The following is a 21,235-nucleotide window of genomic DNA, read 5'->3' on the forward strand; positions in this document are numbered from 1 at the left end:
TCATGACTTGAAGCCATCAGCAGGCCAAGTTGTCATATTCATATATTACTGGAAATCAGAAAAATTATAGTTGGAGGCTTGGAGCCCTACACTGACTGCTTCTGGTGTAGGTATCTACCCATGAAAGAGACAGATGAGAGACTCTTGCTCTCTTACATTTATAACTACATGGGATGTGTGTGTGCATGCTATATTTTATACTGTAAAAATTTGACCTCTGCATGCATACACATGACCATACCAGAGACACTCAGAGTGTGTGTGGTATTGTGGTAACTGTTCTAGTTGTGATTTGAAAAAAGTTATTTTATAAAAAGTACTTTTAGTTGAAATTGGTTTAAAAAAATATATGTTTGGTTAAAACTGTGGTTGAAATTGAGGTTAAACAAAAAGTAGTTTAATGTGTTTGGTTAAAAAAATGCTTTTCAAATTGAGGTTATAAAATAATATATATGTATTGATGGTTTTTAATTTAAATATTGTAGATTTAACTACTACTATTACATCATTAAATAAATCATATTTTATATCAAATATTTTTAATTGTTCTATTAACTTATCTATAATTTCATTACGTATGAAATTCATCCGATAAGAACTATAATTTTCATGGTTTTTTGAGCGTGTAACAAAATCAGGTAAAATATCATCAAAAACAAAATTGGAATTGCGATCAAATTCCACAAATGTTAAATCATCATGCAACCTCCTTTCAATTTATATAGTGTTATTAAATAATATTAAACATTAATTTTTCGAGTAAAATACAATTTAAAAAAAATTAATTTTTTTTGGGTCGGAGCGGTTCAATGAACACGGTTCACATAAATAGAACAGTAACCCATGAATTAATTCACCCGGTTCAATGCATTTAGGTTTGGGACGGACCCGAGTCAATGAATTTAGGTTTGGATCGGACCCGGTCCGACCCATATGGAATGGGCTATATTTAACTGGCCCGGCCCGGTCACTGGCCCAAGCCAGTGACCCGGCTGGGCAAAGCAACACGCGTGTACTAAATTCACGCGTGTTGCTACACTGTTCAAGTGAATTAAAATTCACTTGAACAGTGTAATGTTGATAAAAGCAAAGCAGGAGGGAATGAAGATGAAAGTTGAGCACTTTTCTAGCTATTCCTCTGTTCTGCTCCTTCTCCTCTCAAGCTATTCCTCTGTTCTGTTCCTCCGTATCTGCATGTTGGAGTTGGGTGACAAAGCTAGCTACTATTTCCCTGTTTTTCCCAGCCCCTCATTCTCCTTCTTCTTCTTCTTCTACACTTTCATTTCTCCACTGTTCACGTGAACAATGGAGACATGGAAGTGGAGAAGAAGAAGAAGTTGCGCGCCTCTAGTTACTGGAAGAAGAAAGTTGTGCGTCTCTGGTTACTGTGCTGTAAAAAGCAGCTTGGAGCTGCTTCTTCTCCCCCTGCGTTGCAGACGCAGTAATCAATAGGGCCCATGAACAGTAAATTCTGTTTTTTACTTTATCAAACGGCTTAAATCTGCGGTTTACTTAAAACACAGCCGCAACCGCTTAAACAGTCAATTTAAAACCAAAGCACTTTCAGATTTACGGTCAGCCCTTTTCTACACTGTTATGGTTTTGGAGTTTTTCAGATATTAATTAATCTAGTAATCCTCTTGCAGACAGCAAATGGCAAAGGGATCCTTTCTTCCCATGACCATCAGCAGCTGTTTAGCCACTGGCCGTCCAAATTGATCGGATCTTTGTTTTGATAGTGGAAGTGCTGTGCTTGTCTTTAGTCAAATGTCCACCAGATGCTAAAGAATTCTATGTTATGTGCCCCAAGTTCCAAAAGCAAGTTTTGTCGATGTCATCACTATTTTTTAAGTGGATTTATTCCATGCAACAAAAAAATGATTTGGTTGTTAAAATAGCATAAAAGAACAAGGAGAGCATTAAGAAAACAATAATGGTGCTCACCAGCAATATTTAAGTAGGGAAAATCAATGAGAGCAGTGATAAAACAATAATGCTCACCAGCTTTACTTGTACCATATTATTTGTTAACATAACGTGTTTGGTGCCTTTTTTTCTGTCTTCAAAATCATCAGAAAAGAAAATAGCAGAAAGGAAGAAATCTTTCGAGGGCTGGTCATTTGAGCCCAAACAAACAGTAGTAGACCTAACCTAAAGGACCTATGGAAAGGCCATTCTGTTGACAAAAGACAGTAAAGAAGATCCAATCACAAGCACACATGAAAACTCATATATATGCATGTGTCTGTCTGCATCGTTTTCTTTTCTTTGTTTGCTTGATTATGTTTTCCTCCTCGAATACACTTGTCTTCGATTCCTGGTTTCCATAAGTGTTGAAAACCACACGCACGCACACAATTATTTACGAGAAATATATGTCAACAGCTTGGCTAGCAAGCTTTACACACCATGTCCATGGTGGTGGTGTTGCTAGCTCACGAGTCAGGGAGTCCATCCCTTCTTACAACTAACATGCAAAACAGTACCCATAAATATTTCCATTTGTGCAGTTCTTTCTTCCTTGTTACCATTAAAAGCCTTTTCCGTTGGTCATCATATGGAGCAGTTGTTTCCTCTGATCCTGCTAGCCGTTTTCTTTTTTCACTCTTTGTTTCTTCTTCTTGTTGTGGAAGCTAATCCTGAAATATATTAATGTATCATCTGTTTTCAGAAATATATATTTTTTTGTTTCTGTTTGAATATTACAATATAAGTACTATACTGTATAGTTTAGTTTATAAGTATTTCAGAGTATTTTTAATTTTTAGTACAGAGTTAGCATAGTTTTCAATCAATATTATGCTCACTAATATGCTATGTGCCTTCCTTCAGAGGTACTCTCCATCATGGCAAACATGCTTCTTTTCTCCTACCAAAGAACATGTTAGTGTTCTAGGACAAAAAAGACAAATATAGAAGGGACATAAATGTATATGGTTGAAGGGACGAAGAGAAAAGCATAAATAAATATGTTTTTGAAATAGTTTTAGAGTGAATTTCTGTAATTTCAAATCATTTATCCTAATTGTCTCTCAGACTTATAGGCCGGATATTGTTCACCAGGCCAGTAACTTTCTAGTGACACTTGTTCAACAATGCTACTGTTTTCCCCTTCTCTACAGCCTTGTCTATGTGGCTTAACTCATTAACTCTCTTACCTTCTCTTTGTTGTCAGCACATTCATTTTATCTCTGTGTACTGGCTTTCTATGCATGTGGTGAAAGGAAAAAGTTATGGATGAGGGTTGTAGCTTATAAGAATGGGGAAGAGAGGGTTGTTTTATTTCCTCTGAAGGGTGTATATGGTTCTCGTTTTGGAATTACGAATAGTATACCTGGGATTTAAGGATTTACGTGGAATATTAAATCTTCTGGTTGGTAATGGTATGATTGTGTTCCAATGTGATTATGTTTGGTGTAAGGAACTGAAGTTCCTAGAGTTGTTATCCCTACCTTGGATAGGATTGCTGCTGTTGGTTATATGGATCAGTAATTCATTGAATCTCGGGGTTCATTTGACCTGTGATTGCTAGAGAACTAAATCTGCAATCAAACACACTCAATGTGCAGTTAAAATCCAACTTTGAGGGTGTTTGTTTGCTGCCTCTCCATTTCCAAGGAGCCTAGCACTTGTCTTGTCGTGGTGATCAGTTCTCTGAGAGATGGCTGTGTGGACATATATTTATGTATAAACAGAGAGATATAGATGGAAGTAGTAGGGTTTGTGCTTTTCTCATTATCAAGATATCTAGATAGAGAGTCCTTTATTTATTCGTAAATTCAGAGTTTTATTTGGATTTGATTATGCTCATGGTCTTCCTATGCCGTCTTATAGATTTGATTCCGAATGAGTTAGTGCCGGTGGCAAAAAAATCCAATTATTTGTGTTGAGTTAATTCATCCTTGCCTTTTCTAAGAATTTTTTATATAAAAAAAAAAAACATGATTATTTTTCTTCATGCAAAATATTTTTTTTCTTTTTTAAGATTGTAAAACTCCCCTAATAATTAATTATTTTCAGAAATACATTGGATTTCATTGTCCCTGTCACATCTTATCATGAAATATTGTTGAAAAATAAAATTTTATTATTTAAAAAAAAACAAGAATTAAAATGGCTGTTGAAGAAATTAAAGAAAATGATATATGAATCAATAATGTTTGAAATCATGACAATCTATGGATGACTATTACTTTAAAATTAGAAATTACTTATTCGCACTTAATAATATCATAAATAAATTGTTACATATTACTACTTCACTCATTTCAATAAGAGAAAACATCATGAATCACGTGCAGAGCATGAGGATATAATTACTAGTTAGTATAAAAAAATTAATATTATTTGAAAATCATGTTAGTGTTAAGCATTTCTTAAAATATTATTTCAATCGTTTGGTTCCAAGAGAAATTAACCAAACAAATTCCAAAAATAAATGACACGTAGAAATAAAGAAAAGAAAAGAAGGTCACCGATTCTAAAAATTATTGACCTTTCAACAATGTTTATAAAGCAATCTACTTTTCTAACCAGCTTTTAGGTACGATTTGTGTCATAATCTATCTCGGTATCTTCACCAACTTGGCTTGATACGCTTGCTTGCTTGACCTAGCAACACTGGGGGAAAAAAGGACTAGGGTAGAAACCAACTCCAAACTGATGGTCTTTATTATGAGCACGTGTTACTAGGATCGCCAAGCCCAGCAAAGCTGTAGCAAACCAGCAGAAGCTTCTGTTTTTTTCACTAAATAAGGAAGCTGCAATCTGCTAATTCTTAATTGTCCTTGACCTCTAAAATTTAATGATGCACTTGAAACATTAGACCTGGAATTCCTATGAAAACTTCTCAACTCTAAGAATGCATCTCACAGACACAAGCCATTCATGAACAATGAACATTGAGTAGATCCTCAACTATTGCAGTCAAGAAGCAAACATAAGCAAAACAATGTAACATGGATTATCATAGCAACAAATCTGTAAAAAGCCAATTTCATTCCCATAGTTAAAAACAGAGGATAAGGAGTCTGCAAATTTGTCTTATGAGATCAACTGCTTGACAGAAATTCATGTGCAAAACAAAAGGAAGATCAAGCTGATACTGCCCATAGGACTTCCTTAGATAACTGGGATGTCAGATGCGCACTTTATTTCTCTTCTGGAGTCTGTAGGAAAGGCTTCCTGCATTAGATATCATAAGAAGTTGACAACAATAAATTCTGAGCAAATGAACAATCATGATCACAAAGAGAGAATAACTGGAGGGGAGATATACAGAAGCTTTTCGCGCCCACAACATTCTCCTTAAAGCTACACGATGTGGTAGACAACACATAATTTAATTTCTCAATGACATAAGCTGAAGCATAAAATCAACAAATAGAAATCTCCAACCCCTCAAATATTTAACTTTATGATCTTAAACATCAACTCATATACAACTCTTACCATGATTTGAAAACCATGTTTCTAATAACATAAATGGAAACTAAATATCAATCAAATAAAATGGACAAACCCAGAAACACCACAAGATAGATCGATGGCTACCTTTCGTATTTCGCTGTCAAATTTTCCAAATCAATTCAGCTTGCACTCAGCTGAGCTGAAGTGTAGGATAAACAAATATTTGTTACTGATTTGTAGCATTCATAATTTCACCTCTTTTACGTTTTTCTAAGCAAGCATCGTCTAAAAAACGTAACCCTTTTCGAATATTTAGGTGATGGAGTGAGTAGGAGGAGGCATTATTTCTGATAAGAAATGGGAAGCTAATGGAAACCCTAATCAATTCAATTGAGATTGAAAAAACCCTAATTCTCCAATTCAACTGAAAACCTTGATTAACGAGCAAAATAATTTAAAGGGGAGAGAGAAAAGGGGGGGGGGTTACCAGACTAGGAGGAGGAGGAGGAGGAGGAGGAGAGGAGGAGGTTTTTGTCCCTTCTCTCCATAGCGACGTCCCACATATCGTTGCCGATGTGCTTAGGACGGCCATGAGCTTTCGTGTGGATGACATACTGAACGTTACCAGCTATGCAAAGCATTCCTGCTATGATTCCTAATGGCAATACTGCTTCTACCCATCTCCATCCCATTTTTTCTTGATCCACTCTTCTCTTCTCTGCTCCGCTCTTCTCTTCTCTCTTTTTGTTTTTTTTTAATCTTGTCCAGCCCGGTTGGTTGGGTGCCTCTATTATAGGACTACCTCCTGAGAAAAAACCAATCGCTCCAATTCGTTTTCTTGTTACCCCGGTCGGGTTTTCTAGTGCCTTCATTATTGGTAGTAGTATATTCGTTCGTGATTCGCCGTGAGGTTAATATTAATTTTTTAAAAAAATATATAAAAAGATATTAAGAGTATGAAGAACTTCATTTTTTAATAGTATTAAATTTAATCAAGTAATTTAATTTTAAAATTTCCTAACTTAACTCTCTGTCTAACTTAAAATTTTAATTAAATTATATGAAAGCTAATTTGATTAAAATCAATCGATTTCATAAGTTTAAATATAACATTGATGATCGATAAAAACATAATTTAGCTTTTAAAAAAACTTCATGATAATAATTTTTTAAAAAAATATTAAGATAATAACAGATTGGATCGACCTCCCCTCGCGACCCGAGTCATGAACTTTATTGGATTTAATAAAGTTTTATATTTAATTACATGATAAAAATAGATGCTCACAAAATTGAACATCAACCTAAAAATAAACACTTATTTGAGATGATTATCCCTGGAAAGCAAACAAAAATCAATAATGCAAACTATTTCTCAATTAATTCAATATTAAATGATGAAATCAAAAGGAAATAAATTAAAAACAGTTAAAATATATATAAAAAGCATATCATACTTATTGGTCAACTTATCAAACCTGTTAATCGAGTTAGTACGCTAAACCTGCGAACTGATTTATGGACTTCACTAGGATAATAATTTTTTTAATCTATTTTTTATTTAATTATATAATAACAAAAATAGATGATTGTGAAATCAAATACCGATCCAATACCGAGGATTTTTTTTGGATTACGATAGCCACATAAAAGGCAAAACAAAACCAATTATGAAATGAAATTCCTAATTAATCCAATATCTAAGGATGACAAAAAAATAGTTTAAAACATTTAAACTTGTCAGGCCCACGAACTAAGTCAATCAGTCAAACTTGTAAATAGGTCCATAAACTTTATAAAGTTTAATAACATAACATTTTTTTAAACTATGTTTTTAACTATATTAGAAAAAAATAGACGATAAAAAAGTCGAGTTCAATTAAAAAAAACACCCCGCCAAACTCGTAAACCAAGGCAACCCGGGTTACCTTGGCAAACCCGCAAACCATACTAACCTTATATAAAGGAAAAATAAAAAGAAACAAATTATGAAACTGGATTCTTAACCATTCTAATATTAAAAGATGAAATTGATAAAAAAAAAATTGAAAACAAATCATGACAAAAATCCAAAAACATAAAGAAAAAAGAAAGAAAGCAAAACACCATAGGTTACTATTGTCATTTATAGTGCAACGTGTGTGGGTGAACAACGTTTTCCTCACACCTTTTAATTTATGTTACTTTATAAAATTTAATTACATGATTTTTCTAAAAAACCATCTTTTAACTATATAAAAAAGAAAATAGACTATAAAATAAAGTTAAGTTCAATGAAAAAAAAAGACAACCCACCAAACTCATAAACTAGGACAACCCGAGTTACCTTGGTAAATCTGTAAACCACGTTAATCTCGTATAAAAGAAAAATAAAAAGAAGCAAATTACGAAGCTAAATTCTTAACAATCTCAACAAAAATAGATTTAAAAAAAAAATCACAACAAAAATTCAAAAACAAAAGAAAAGGGAAAGCAAAGCACTGTGGATTATTTATTGTGCAACTATTTTTTTGCAATTCTTTTTATTATTTATTGATGTGAAACATTAATTAAAAAATAATATATTAGACCTGGCTGACTTCTTAACGCGGATCAATGATTTGGCGGGTTATTATACCACATTCGAGGTTTTTTTTAATGCATTTTCCCTTTAAAATTTTTTTAAAATAAAATTTAATCCTTTGTTAACATTGATTTTTTTATTTAACTTAAAATTAAAAAAATACAATTTCGTCATATTTTTTTCTACCTCCCTTCAAACAATTATGCCTATTTGGGATTATGTTTAGTCCTGAGTACTAAATTTCGTTAATTAAAGTTGATTGAAATCAATTAGGCATGATATATTTTTTTAATATAAATTCTTTACTTATAGAGTTATTTGATTTGTGATCAATTAAGACCTAATAAAAGTCCAGCCGAGAAGAGAACTAGGAAAGAAAAAAAAACAAATTATACAGTTGGATCAAATCATCATAGTCATGTCAATGATCCAAGTTGTAAAGTTTGCGTATTAACCCGGGTTGATATATTTTATCATCCTCTTTTAATTTTAGTCTCTACGGGTTGATATATTTTATCATCCTCTTTTAATTTTAGTCTCTATTTGTTTTTCTTCGATTTAATCCTTTGGCAATTCTTTGCTTTAACATTTAAGTTATGGTTAAACAAGACTAAAATGAAAAAGATATTTATTTATAATCAAATCATCATTTAAACAAGGCAAACATTTTATTGTTTGCTCGTTTTGTCGAACAAGCCATACCAACTTTTTTTTTCTTCCATTTATCAATTTTTATAGTGGTTGATTAATTTATTTTGATACATTGATTGAGTTTTTAATCATCATTTCAAATATTTCATTATTTATAGGTAAATATAATAATATTTATATTTTTAATGTAATTATTTGATTTTTATGTGACCTGTAATGAAGCGCGCGGGCCAAAATCTAGTATAACCTATGTGTTTATGGAGTGCAAAATTTCGAATTAATCTTGGAAGTGAAAAAAAGAAGTGTGTATGTAGGAAAAAAAAAGGAGCAGAGCCTATTTTGTATAATCGTTATAAATTTTGTTTATGGATCATGAACTTCTTATAATTTATTCTTATATCAGTTTTCTTATGAAAATAACTTATTATTTTATCAAATATTCTTTTAATAACATGTAAAAATTATCACATGAATTAGATGACACTACTTCATGTTTTGAGATCATTTGTGTTTGAGAATAAGATGCGGTGAGATAAGATTAAGTGATTAAGTGTTTTTTAGGTACAATTCTTTTAAAATATAAAATCACACTTTATTAAGGTAGTATTTGGTGTCGTGATAGCGATTATTTTTTAAAATATTTTTTGTTTAAAAATATATTAAAATAATATATATTTTTTATTTTTTAAAATTTAAATTTAACATCAACATATCAAAACAATTAAAAAACATCAAAAAAATATTTTAAAGATTTTTTTTATTTTTTTGAAAAGTGCAGCGTGGCCGCGTAAACAACTATGATCTAAAAGCTAAAAATACATGTTTTTTGTTATTTTTTTTGGATTTCCAAAAAAATCTAACCACACCTCAATCACAAACACATTTATGTGTTTGATATTATGGTGCATAATATTTTTTAAAAATATTTTTCTCTTAAAAATACATTATAATAATTTTTTTTGTTATTTTTTATATTATCATATCAAAACCATAAATAAATAGAAAACATTCCATTACTTTAATATTTTTTTAAATAAAATACACTTTTATAATTATAAAAAAACAAAAATCAACACACTCCCAAACACTGACAACTGTAGTGACTTTTAAAAGCATCAAATAAAATTAATGTCTATATTTTTATTTTCTTAATAATTCTAACATTAAGAAATTAGAATAAAAAAATCGCTCTCAACTACATTTCATTAGAATATATGGAAGAACGCAATCAAGACTTAATCAAACGACGCAGTTTATATAATAAAGTGAAGAGCGAGTCCAGTCCAGCTCAGACTGGGTTGGCAATATCATTATCAAATGGCATTGGCCGCTCTACTTGTTGTGGGACCCTTTCAATACAAAATGCAGACATTGATTGATTTCCTGCATGGTTTACACATGTCCACCACAAGATCCTTCCTCTCTCTCTACAGTACACCCAAGGAGCTAAAAAAAGTTACCATATAAACAGCCAGGTAAGACACGCCTGAGTCTTTTACTGTCTCTGTACTTCGCTTTCCTGTCCACGGTGAAAATTTCTCACCTCTTTCTGTGCACAACAACTACCTTATTTTTCACAAACAAAATATCATTTTTTTAATAAAATTAAATAATTTTTAATATTTTATTTTATTTATATAACTTGATAATTGAATTTGAATGGGGAGAGAGGGAGTTAAAATTAAAAGCCTTAGACAACCTGACAATTATTTTGTTCCTGTTAAGTTATATTTATAAATTTTTGAATTTTTTAGCTTAAATTATTTTTTTAAAAATGTTTTTAATGACAAAAATAAATCTTAAAAAATAAAAATATTACTATTTTAATATATTTTAAATAAAAAATACTTTAAAAATAATATCTACAGTATAAGCCATGCTAGCAACTAGCCACTAGCAAGAAATGTGCAAGGAAAGAGAAAATAACGTGGTAAATAAAAATTAATAGCACTTTTGTCTTTACATCCTGCAAGATTTCACAAGATTGTTCTGTTGTCCAGAGAGAGAGAGAGAGAGAGAGCAGCTAGTGAGTTGCAAACCCTTTTATTTTTTTATTAATATTAAGTATTAATAAATAATTGTTTTTGTTTTTGTTGGGGGAGATTATTATTACAAAACTCACTCCTCCTTTATTGATGGTATTGTGTTTCTCCCTTTTCTTCTGCAACAAAACCCTTACCTTTCTTTTCTTGCCTTTTCTTTTTCCAGTCTTAATATTCTTTTGTTTGTTCAAAAAAGAAACAAAAAACAAAAAACAAAAAAATCTCACAAAAGCAAACCAAAAAATCCATGTCAGGCTTGTATAATCCCAGCTTTTCACCTGCAAGAGCTGCTTCTCCTCAGATTAGAAGCACCCCAGATGTTGACAGGCAAGCAAGCTTAGCTACTTCTCTCTGTAAACCCCATCATTTCTTTCTCACAAAAGAAGGGAAAAGACTCAGTCTTTTTACTTATTTTTGTTCAATTTTGTATTTTCTGTGTAGAGACTTGTGTTGTTTTGATCTGTTTTGATTGTTACTCTCCTTTTGCAGTCAGTACTTGTCAGAGTTATTAGCAGAACATCAAAAGCTTGGACCTTTCATGCAAATTCTTCCAATATGTAGCCGACTGTTAAATCAAGGTTCGCTTCTTAGTCTTTCATTTTTGGATCTAGTTTTTTTCTGGATTTTTTGTTGGTTTATTTTCTCCTTTTAAACTAACATGTTCTTTGATTTCATCACTCTGGTTTTTCAATATGCTTCTTTGTGTGTTTAGATGTGTTTCACTGTTCTTACCATCTGATTTTCACTGTTATCTACTTTGGTTAGTGTATCGAATGTGTATTTTTTTATCATCTCACTCTGATTGTGAGATTGTGTTAGTAATCTTGTTGGCTGGATGGCTAGGAAGTAGTTGTTTTCAGTTCATTTGGTATTAGCAATTTAACATCTCCATTCTGGTTCAGGCAGCATTGCAGCATGAACCTGGACACCATCTAAAAGCCTTATAGCTAGCGAAGGGGCTGGATTAACCTTGAGTGCATGAAAATAGGCATATACTTGTATAAAAGAGTTAGTCTTAACTAATTATAGGTTGTTTCTCTGAATCACTAAACATGTACGGTTATGAGAAGGAAGAAAAACAATAAAGACCGTTGTTGTTCAGTATTTCATGTCTGCAGTTTCTGTCAGCATAAAATGTTTATACTGGTTTGTGTCAGACATTAAATTGCGTGCACGATCTGTGTTTGGCAAATTTGAGAGCTTTTAATTTCTTGCGCAGGAATTCGTAACTGGTTTGCAGTGATTCTGTAGAGGAAATTGTTACAGGCACATGAAATGTGTGAATAGCTGTCTTCTGTTGCCCCCCGTTCTGATTTGAAGTATAATTTTTTTTAACTTTTCGACCAAAAGTTTTCATGGTATTATCATTGTATCGGAGATACAACTTATGTGGTGCATTCATTTTGCTCTTCTTCTTCTTCTTCTTCTTCTTCTTCTTCACTTTTGCTTTGTGTTCCAGCTATTTTTTTGGTTACCTTCTTTCCTTTTTCTTATGGCCTCAATTCTTCATTTAGTGATGTTTCATTTTAAGATCACTCTGGATCTCTCTCTTAAATAAATACTCTTTTTATGTGTAGAAATTTTCCGGGTATCAGGAATGATGTCCAACCAAGGATTTGGAGACTTTGACAGACTACGGCATAGAAGTCCCAGCCCAATGGCTTCTTCGAACCTTATCTCCAATGTTGGTGGGACGGGTTTAGGTGGCTGGAATGGTCTTCCTCAGGAGGTAATTGCTTCTTTTGTTTTCAAATTTGCATCCCATTTTTCTACCCTTATTTTCCTTTAACATTTTAGTTATCTATTTGGATCCCACTTTAACTTGGTATTCGAGTGTCATTCCTGCCTGTATTTCGGGTAGATGAGGTGACTAGTGAAAAGGTTTGAATTTTCATTTTCCAATGGATGTTACTAAAACTCCTTGTGAAAAATGTTTTCTGGATTTTAATAGCATTGCAAGATGCTAGAATGTCACCAAGAAGTAGTTTTTTGGTGTAGGATTAATGATTTAACTTCATTTTCTGCTATTTTCCTCTTCATAAATTTCATGTGTTTGGTAATGCGGCGCATAATGCTTTTCAATTAAAAATGCATCAAAATGATGTTTTTTCAATTATTTTTTCATTTTTGATATCATCTCATCAAAACCATTGAAAAGCACCTAAAAAAGCATTAATTTAATGCCTTTTTAGGTAAAAAGCAGTTTAAAAAGCAATTCCAATCACAAAAACAAACACTTCCGAAGAATAAGAAGCATTCTTGCTGGATTTTTAGTTTTCCCTTTTCCATGCGTATTTTTCTATAGCTTTTTGTTGCTATTGTTTTGAACATTTGATATGCTACCAAGAAGAGGATATTTTAGTGCATTAGTGACTAATTTGATGAATTTTTTTTCTTGAGAAATCAGTAGTAAAGAGACATGGACTTACTGGCTGTTTCAATGCCTTAATTTATTATTATTATTATTATTATGTTTTTCCCATAAGCTAAAGAAACTTTTTCCCTAAACTGTATGGCACAAGTGTTCTTGTGTCATCTTTAGCAAAACTCTTAGTTCAATAATCTTATCGGGAGAACCTAAATTACTTTTGTGTACCTTATCTAGTTTTAAGTTCCTCAATCTGAACCATTTCTTCAGGTGTTGTACCAACTGCATCTTGAGTATTTTGCCATGCATTTAAAATTGGAGTGCAAACCATTTACTTCCATGGCATGAGGTTGAAATTGGACTCAAGCTTTTCACATATGAAAAGGGACCCAGCTGATAGTTTGCACCATGTCATGCCAAAAAGCCCATAAGAGCTCATCTTACATAGACTTTGACATTGTATGTTCCAGGTTTATGCATACTTCAAATGCTGAGAAGCTTAGAGACAGCATGATAGGCATGATTCTTCTTAATGAATAGACCCGGGCCAATAACTTTTCATGTTGCACCAAGTTTACTAGCACCTGTGAAATCCACATTTAAAGTTGATGACCCAAATGTCAGAATTGTGTGTCCCAACTATTTCACTTTTAATGTTGGTAGAAATATGTGAAAGTGGTTACGGTAGATTGCTGTTCAATTTGAGATAACTGAAAACTGATCTTAGCTTTCATACTATCAAAGTCAAATTCCACTGTGAAAGCAGTCGCCTGAAAATAAGTTCAAATTAAGACAAATTAAGACAGAAAGCATCTCCCAGCTGCTATGCTACTGTAATCAAAAGATCGTGCTGCCTATGAAAATTGTGGTTGTTTGAGGAAGGAAAATCCAACATGCTTAAAATGTCAAATATTCTGTTGAATAACTGTTTTATTGTGATCACTTGTATGCTAAACACTCCTTTTCACATCTGTTTTCACAAATTAGCTTTCATCTTAATATTCTTGATCCAAACGAGGATTCATTCTCTAAATCCAAACTTTCATAAGTTTGTAGTATAATTATAAAAAGTGAGGATAGCAAATAAGTCTATCATAATTTTGGCAAGGGGTCATCTTACTATTTGGTTATATAACCTAAGGTCTGTAATAGGTTGATAACAAGTGTCATTAGTTTAACATGCTGTGGTTAATAACAGAGCTGCTGTCTTTTCTTTCCCACTTTAATTTTTTTTTATCAGTGGTATGATAGCTAGTGTTATGGGTTCACTACTAATTTGATGACTTGGAGAAGCTTTAGATTGAAGAGGATATTTTGTCTAGTTCAATTTATTATTTCTGTTTACAATTTTGATAACAATCCTGTGTGCTTCCTTTTCTGTGGCGTGCTGATATTGTTAAATTCTTCATGCAGAGATTAAGTGGACCTCCTGGAATGACTATGGACTGGCAAGGTGCACCTGCAAGCCCTAGTTCATTTACCGTGAAGAGAATTTTGCGTTTGGAAATTCCAGTAGATACTTATCCAAATGTATGTATTGCAAGTTGCACCAAGTTCTGGTGCTGTCTTGTTAAATTTTACTGGTTGAGCATATCTTAACAATTTCCTTTAATAAAATAGAATTGTTAAGTGGTAACATTTGCTGGCTTCTTCTTTATTTTAGTTCAATTTTGTTGGGCGACTTCTGGGCCCTAGAGGCAATTCACTGAAACGGGTGGAAGCTACCACAGGTTGCCGGGTGTACATTAGAGGGAAAGGATCAATCAAGGATCCAGACAAGGTAGTGCTAACCTACACACACTCCTTCTCACTTTAGCGCTACTGAAATCTGTTTTTTTTTTTCCCTGTAATGAATGATGATACAGCCAAAACTGATTGATCTTACCAGTAGAATCTTATCCTTTTTAATGCCTTTTGAGTTTGCTCCTAATTATTTTCATCCGGTTCCATCCTGAAGGAAGAGAAGCTAAAGGGTAGACCGGGCTATGAGCACTTGAATGATCCACTTCACATCTTAATCGAGGCCGACTTACCTGCCAACATTGTTGACATAAGACTCAGACAGGCACAAGAAATTATAGAAGAACTGCTCAAACCCGTGGTATCTGCCTCTTTTCTTCATGCTTTTGTTTAAAAGTTTCATGATATTCTAATTTTTTTTATCACTATGGTGTGCTGGCGATCCTTTGTATGCTTTGTGCTACAATTTAGTGTTTAGCTGCAAATCTAATAATTGGAGCCTGCTCATCCTCTTTGGTAAATAGTAGTCCTTCCAAGGCTCTAGTCTGTCTGGGAACAAATATGATGGCAAACAATTAGAGAGATCTGTGTTTCACGCCAATGTAGGTTTTCAGTTCATATTCAAGGTTTGTGGTCCGAATTAATATTAGTGCTCTCAAATCTGGAGGAACTAGGTTCTTGCATTTGCTGTTAAGAAGTGAAGAGGGGCTTTCTTGAAGGTTGAGATATGAAGCTTTTAGTTGAAGATATCACCCTCTTCTGCTTTAGAAACTGAATTCTTATTGCAAATGTATTGTGTTTTTTCAGCAACCATAAGAATTTATCCTTTCTAGAAGTTGTTTCCCTTGATGCCTTTGAAGATATCAGGTTGGAAATAAGTGAAACATGAGTGTCCACCAACGGTGTTCTGGCTCATGACATCTTTTAGCTCCTGTGACACAAGTAGTAGTGATAGGCTGTCTCCCTTTTTCGTGTTCTTCTTATGCATTTCATCCCCCCTGCCCCTTTTAGTGGGACTTGAACCTGAAGAGCATTTCCTTTCCCCTTGGTTCTGTAAAATAATTATTTTTCTCTGCAGGATGAGTCACAAGATTTTATTAAGAGGCAGCAGTTGCGCGAGCTAGCGATGCTAAATTCAAATTTCAGAGAAGAGAGTCCAGGGCCAAGTGGCAGTGTCTCTCCTTTCAATACAAGTGGAATGAAACGTGCGAAAACAGGACGCTGATGAGAGCTCATGTGCGCTCCTACACCTGTCTGAACTGGTTTATATCAGAAACTCATGCCCAGAGTATGCCATCCAACACATCTCAATTCAGCACAGTTTTACAAAGATATTAGGCTAACAGTCTTGCTGGTGCTCGTTCTGGTGGGGGGGTTTCTCTTATTTTTTGTTTCTTCTTCTTCTTCTTTTCCCCTTAGACAAAAGGGACCAAAATGGATAACATTAAATGAAAAAAGGAAAAAAAAAAAACAAGAATTATATAGTTGTTTCTTGAGTTAGGTTTGCTAAGGTCATCTTTTTTGTGTAAAACTTAATATATTCATTGCATTTATTCTTGTGGTTGTAACCTTGAGGAGTGTGGAATATATATATATCAATGTTGTAAGTGTTAGATGGATCTGAGTTCTGTAGGTTTCATTTTTTATTAGTGTGATAAATTATTGACTTTTGAGTATATTTATGGTCTTTGTCTTTTCTTTGTCTAGAGTATTCCAATCTTTTGCCAGAGGCTCCACTATATTTGGAATGATGTGGAGCAAAACTAGCAAAGCTAATGCCATGGTCCAACCATTTGACTATATATATATATATATATATATATAAAGCTCAGGGTAGATATGCATGATGTCATTTAAAGAGATGTTGAGCTTGACGACCATTGCAAAGATTAATTTATATGATGACTGCTGATACAACTCGTTCTACCTGTACTTGCTCTTCCTTGTGCCGCCTCGCCTGTCTTTAAATAAGATGGCTTTGCGTCAAATATCCTTGCTCGCCTGTCTTCGTAGTAGGATTCTGGTTAACCTGGTCAATAAAGTTTTTCAATCACGAGCTCATGGTCACAACGGTTTAATTCTGGTTAATTTGTATTTATTTTTTCATTTTTTTTTTAAAAAAAATATTAAGTTGTTTGTTAATTAAATTTTATAGTTTTATTCAATTTGTTTTTAACAGGGTTATTTTGATTATAAATTTAACTTGCTAATCTGAATGTACTTGAGTAAAGTTTTGTTTCTTTAAAAAACTTTATAAGTTTTTTTTTTTATCAATTTAGCTTTTTATTTGTTTTTTAAAATTAATCATGTTTATTAAATTAAATCAAGTCAATGAGTCTTATTTTTCTTTTGTATTTTTAAATACTTGTATCGTGTTGATATATTTTTTAAAATTAGGAAAAAGTTAGATTTGTCCAATTTTGTTTAGTTAAATAATATGATACTAGCTATTTAACCCGTGCTTTGTTGAGAGTTATAATTTTTTTTTCAAAAAAAGACCAAGTATATAGATTGCTTCAAAGTGTTTTTTTTATATGAAAAATTCAAAGTGTAAATTGAAAAGCTTATTCAATCATATAATTAAATAAAATCGATAATTATTTATGTAAATAAAAAAATTCACTAGCAATAATAACAAGCTGCAAAAATAAGATATTTACCCGACTGTATCTATATTTATTTAAATAAATAAAAGATAAATTCATCCTAAAAAAATCATTACATAAATAATAAATACTAATGAAACTGACTGAATAAACTCAAACCATAAAAAATATTACATAAGGCCAAAGACATCAACAAAATATAAGAATTGAACACCTTCCGATATGATGAAAAGATATAAAAAAGTCTCGAGTGTACTCGACAGCCAACCTAGGTCAACAAATCAAATACATGAAATTGAGATGACCTCATTAATAGGATACCAGAAAAAATACCAGCAAAAAATATTTGAAAAAAATGCTTTTAAAAAAAATTAAAGTTGACTTGGGCTAATTTTTCAAATTTATGACTCAGATCATGAGACTGAGATGACCTTATTAAAGATAAACCTGAAAAAACCAAGAAGCAAGATTTTTAATCAAACAAATATTGAAGGATAAAATTGAAAAAAAAATTCAATAAAAAACAATGCAAAACAAAATAAATAGAAATTAAAAGAATTGAGACTAAATTAAACATAAAAATTAAATAAAATTAAATGTTTAGAGATGAAATTAAAAAAAAAACCAATTAAAAAAATAGCAATTGAAAGAATTAGGACCATATTTGACATAAAAATTAAAAGAAAATAAATACTTAAGGATGAAATTGAAAAAAAAATCAATTCAAAATAAAAAAAATAACAATTAAAAGAATGAGGATCAAATTTGATAAAAAATTAACAAAATCAAACCACCAGAGATGAAATCAAAAATAAAATCCAATTAGATATAATCAATGTAAATAAAAAAATTATAATTAAGAGAAGAATAACTGAATCAAAATAAAAAAGAAACTGAAGAGTTGATACAATATTTTGCATGGCTAGCATGGAATCTAATGAAGAAATAGAATGAAAAGAAAGAAAAAAAGATAAGAAAATTAGCGTTAAACTAGAACCAATCACCATACACGTGCCACTCAAGAAGGATAAGAATGCCGAAAGAAATTTAATAATGCGATGGAATCACAATTCAAACCATCAAAGTTAGTTGCACGCGTCGCTCGAAGACGATAGAGCGGTTGACACGTGCGGGGCACGCATCAATATTTTTTTTTGTTTATTATTTGTACAAAAATGAAAAAGCCTCTAGTATTAAACAATAATAACAAAAAAATCGCTATGAAATTACAACCAAATCTCTAAAACCAATAATAAAAAATTTGAATGGTAAGGATAATGGAGTGATCACACTATTTATTAATTTGTAAAAAACAAAAATGTTTCTAGGACTAAACAACAACAATAAAAAACCATTATAAAATTACAATTAAGTCTCTAAAGCCAAGACTAATAAATTTTAATAATAAAAGTAATGAAGTAATTAACTATTCATTAAAAAATTAAAATTACTAGAAGACCCTTGAATCAAAGGTTTCTATTGTTAATTTTTTAAAAGTAATATAATAATTATATTATTATAAAATTTTAACAAATATTATTAACTTCAAGTAAATAAAGAATGATAAATTAATGATATATAAAGATCATTTTACTCAAGTAAAATCTTATAAATATAACAGATAAAATGATAATTTCACTATAATCCATCCAAGACACATTTTATTATGAATAAAGCTATATAGTAACATCTACACGATTTTTTTTTAATAAATAAATAAATAAAATCCTAACTACCTCATTTCACCTGCTCTCCTTCCCTCCCTCCTCCCTTCCAATAGGCAGCGGCGGTAGCAGCAGCAGCGGCAGCCCCTCTTCTCCACGCCATCTCTCTCTCCTTATTTTTTCTTGTAAATAAATTAAACCCCCGCTGATTTTATCAGCTAATCTCCTTCCCTGTGTCAGGTACAATTTTTAATTTATTTTTTATTAAAATATTCAAGATCAGTCACTCTAGATCTGTAAATTATCATTTTCATCCTCCTTTAATCTGTCGACCTTTCCTTTTTTTTTTTTGTTTTAAGCTTAGCTCTGATTGAAAATCATAAAACAATGGAAACGGCACCAGCCCAGCTCCGAATCTCTGCATTTTCAAGGCAATACATTACTAATTACACCACCCCTAGATTCCCAAACCCTAATTCTCCTTCTCTCTCTTTCCCCTTTGCCACCCCTCTTAACCCCTCTCTCCGCCTCCTCCCTTCCAAACCACCCACCCCCTCCAATGCCGGAGGCGGTGGAACCGGAGGAACCTTAGGTGGAAACGGTGGAGATGGTGGAAACTGGAGTGGTGGTGGTGATTCGAGCTCTGACAATTCATCGTCGTCGTCGGCGGGGTTTGGGGTTCTGGGTCTTTTTTTAAATGGGTGGAGATCACGGGTGGCGGCGGATCCGCAGTTCCCTTTTAAGGTGTTGATGGAGGAGGTTGTTGGAGTGTCTTCTTGTATTCTTGGGGATATGGCTTCGCGGCCGAATTTTGGTCTTAATGAGTTGGATTTTGTTTTTTCGACTTTGGTTGTTGGTGCTATACTCAATTTTACTTTGATGTATTTGCTTGCGCCGACCGCGGCGGCTACTAGTCAGACATTGCCTGCGATCTTCGCAAATTGTCCAACCAGTCATATGTTTGAGCCAGGTGCTTATAGTTTGATGAGTAGACTTGGTACACTTGTTTATAAAGGAATTATTTTTGCTGCTGTTGGTTTTGCTGCTGGTTTGGTAGGGACTGAGCTTTCAAATGGGTTGATTAAGATGAGGAAAAAGATGGATCCGAGCTTTGAGACGCCGAATAAACCACCTCCGACTGTTTTGAATGCCTTGACGTGGGCGATTCATATGGGGGTTAGTAGCAATCTCAGGTACCAGTCACTGAATGGGGTGGAGTTTTTGTTGGCCAAAGGACTTCCTCCGTTTGCGTTTAAGTCATCGGTTGTGGTTCTTAGGTGCTTGAATAATGTTCTTGGTGGGATGACCTTTGTCATATTGGCAAGGATGACGGGGTCTCAGAGTGTTGAAGAATCGAAACCTGTTGCTGATGGTGTTAGATCGGCTGCTCCGGAGAAGGAGAAACTTCTTGATGGAGGTGAGGAGTTGCAGAGCAAACAGTCGACTTTCAAGTGATCAACTCTTTCAGTTTTCACGATTACTTTTGCTTAGGAATGCTTACTTTTGTTGTCTTTGATCCACATTGTTCACGTGAATAAGTTTTCCGATAGAGTCTATCTAGGGTTAGTGGAAATCTTAGATGTTAGGTGCATTTGGGGGATTTTATGATCTTTTGATGCTGGCCAAACTGAATGTGAACCTGATGCTTGTAATCCCCTTGAAATATGTTGTTTTGCAGGAGTTTTAGGTCTAAATATCTAAGTATCACTTCAATTAAAGAGCTTGAGAGTGATTGAATCATATATGTTGTTGAATTCTTTTATTTTTTATTTTGTTTAAACAAGAGGTTCATCTTTTTCATATTTGCGTGTATGATCTGTGTTTCCACCATCAGGGAAAGGAAGTTGCTTCAAGCCTTGAACAAAGCAAGGAGAGCATGTTTGACGGAGAGGGGAACTAAGAACATGTTCGATAGAGAAGGGAACTGACCTAGGTATTCGTTTTCTGCTAATCTTCCCTGAGCATTGATCGTATTCTTTGGCAATTGCTAAGTTGGTGGGTTGGGGGGGCAAGCAAGAAGTCATGAACCTTTGATGGTGGTGTTGGTGAGAGAAAAGAGACTAAATGCCCTCTGTGCGTCCATGATGGAAAAGAGTCTTTCTTTCCTTTTTGTATCTCTTTAACAACACTGTTTTTCGATCTGCATTGAATACATAGATTTCTCACTCTCTTCAACACAAGAGTGAAGTGAT

General features: G+C 32.9%; 3 protein-coding genes across 8 annotated transcripts; 2 read left to right on the forward strand and 1 right to left on the reverse strand.

The window, feature by feature from the left end:
* Positions 1-4,981: 4,981 nt before the first annotated feature.
* LOC133676666 (NADH dehydrogenase [ubiquinone] 1 alpha subcomplex subunit 1) lies at positions 4,982-6,243 on the reverse strand. 4 transcript variants are annotated; one of them, XR_009835646.1, is made up of 3 exons: positions 5,897-6,243; positions 5,554-5,608; positions 4,982-5,168 (listed from the first exon to the last, which is right to left on the reverse strand). XR_009835646.1 is itself a non-coding variant. In XM_062098382.1 (2 exons), the coding sequence occupies exon 1, from the start codon at positions 6,099-6,101 to the stop codon at positions 5,901-5,903; it is 201 nt and encodes a 66-aa protein (XP_061954366.1). In that variant the 5' UTR covers positions 6,102-6,243; the 3' UTR covers positions 4,982-5,168; positions 5,897-5,900. The 4 variants fall into 4 exon arrangements, 2 of the variants coding, with proteins under 2 accessions (XP_061954366.1, XP_061954365.1); XR_009835645.1 differs by having other exon boundaries at positions 4,982-5,184; XM_062098382.1 differs by lacking the exon at positions 5,554-5,608.
* A 4,400-nt stretch (positions 6,244-10,643) lies between these two features.
* On the forward strand, positions 10,644-16,449 carry LOC133676450 (KH domain-containing protein At2g38610). The gene is made up of 7 exons (XM_062098092.1): positions 10,644-10,992; positions 11,155-11,243; positions 12,243-12,394; positions 14,447-14,563; positions 14,697-14,813; positions 14,991-15,134; positions 15,852-16,449. Exons 1-7 carry the CDS (start codon positions 10,913-10,915, stop codon positions 15,996-15,998), a joined length of 846 nt encoding a protein of 281 aa, XP_061954076.1. The 5' UTR covers positions 10,644-10,912; the 3' UTR covers positions 15,999-16,449.
* Positions 16,450-19,105: 2,656 nt separating this feature from the next.
* Positions 19,106-21,223, forward strand: LOC133677192 (protein RETICULATA-RELATED 3, chloroplastic-like). 3 transcript variants are annotated; one of them, XM_062099065.1, is made up of 3 exons: positions 19,106-19,283; positions 19,403-20,460; positions 20,878-21,223. In XM_062099065.1, the coding sequence occupies exons 2-3, from the start codon at positions 19,431-19,433 to the stop codon at positions 20,901-20,903; spliced, it is 1,056 nt and encodes a 351-aa protein (XP_061955049.1). In that variant the 5' UTR covers positions 19,106-19,283; positions 19,403-19,430; the 3' UTR covers positions 20,904-21,223. The 3 variants fall into 3 exon arrangements, with proteins under 3 accessions (XP_061955049.1, XP_061955046.1, XP_061955047.1); XM_062099062.1 differs by lacking the exon at positions 20,878-21,223 and having other exon boundaries at positions 19,108-19,283; positions 19,403-20,783; XM_062099063.1 differs by lacking the exon at positions 20,878-21,223 and having other exon boundaries at positions 19,108-19,283; positions 19,408-20,783.
* Positions 21,224-21,235: the final 12 nt, after the last annotated feature.

The sequence above is a fragment of the Populus nigra genome, chromosome 17 (genome assembly GCF_951802175.1).
Source record: "Populus nigra chromosome 17, ddPopNigr1.1, whole genome shotgun sequence".
Taxonomy (NCBI): domain Eukaryota; kingdom Viridiplantae; phylum Streptophyta; class Magnoliopsida; order Malpighiales; family Salicaceae; genus Populus; species Populus nigra.

Coding starts and splice junctions, on each gene's coding strand:
- LOC133676666 (XM_062098382.1), bottom strand. CDS start 6,101: ATGGGATGGAGATGGGTAGAAGCAGTATTGCCATTAGGAATCATAGCA.
- LOC133676450 (XM_062098092.1), top strand. CDS start 10,913: ATGTCAGGCTTGTATAATCCCAGCTTTTCACCTGCAAGAGCTGCTTCT. Junction 14,814..14,990: donor CAATCAAGGATCCAGACAAG/GTAGTGCTAACC, acceptor TCCATCCTGAAG/GAAGAGAAGCTAAAGGGTAG. Junction 15,135..15,851: donor AAGAACTGCTCAAACCCGTG/GTATCTGCCTCT, acceptor TTTTCTCTGCAG/GATGAGTCACAAGATTTTAT.
- LOC133677192 (XM_062099062.1), top strand. CDS start 19,431: ATGGAAACGGCACCAGCCCAGCTCCGAATCTCTGCATTTTCAAGGCAA.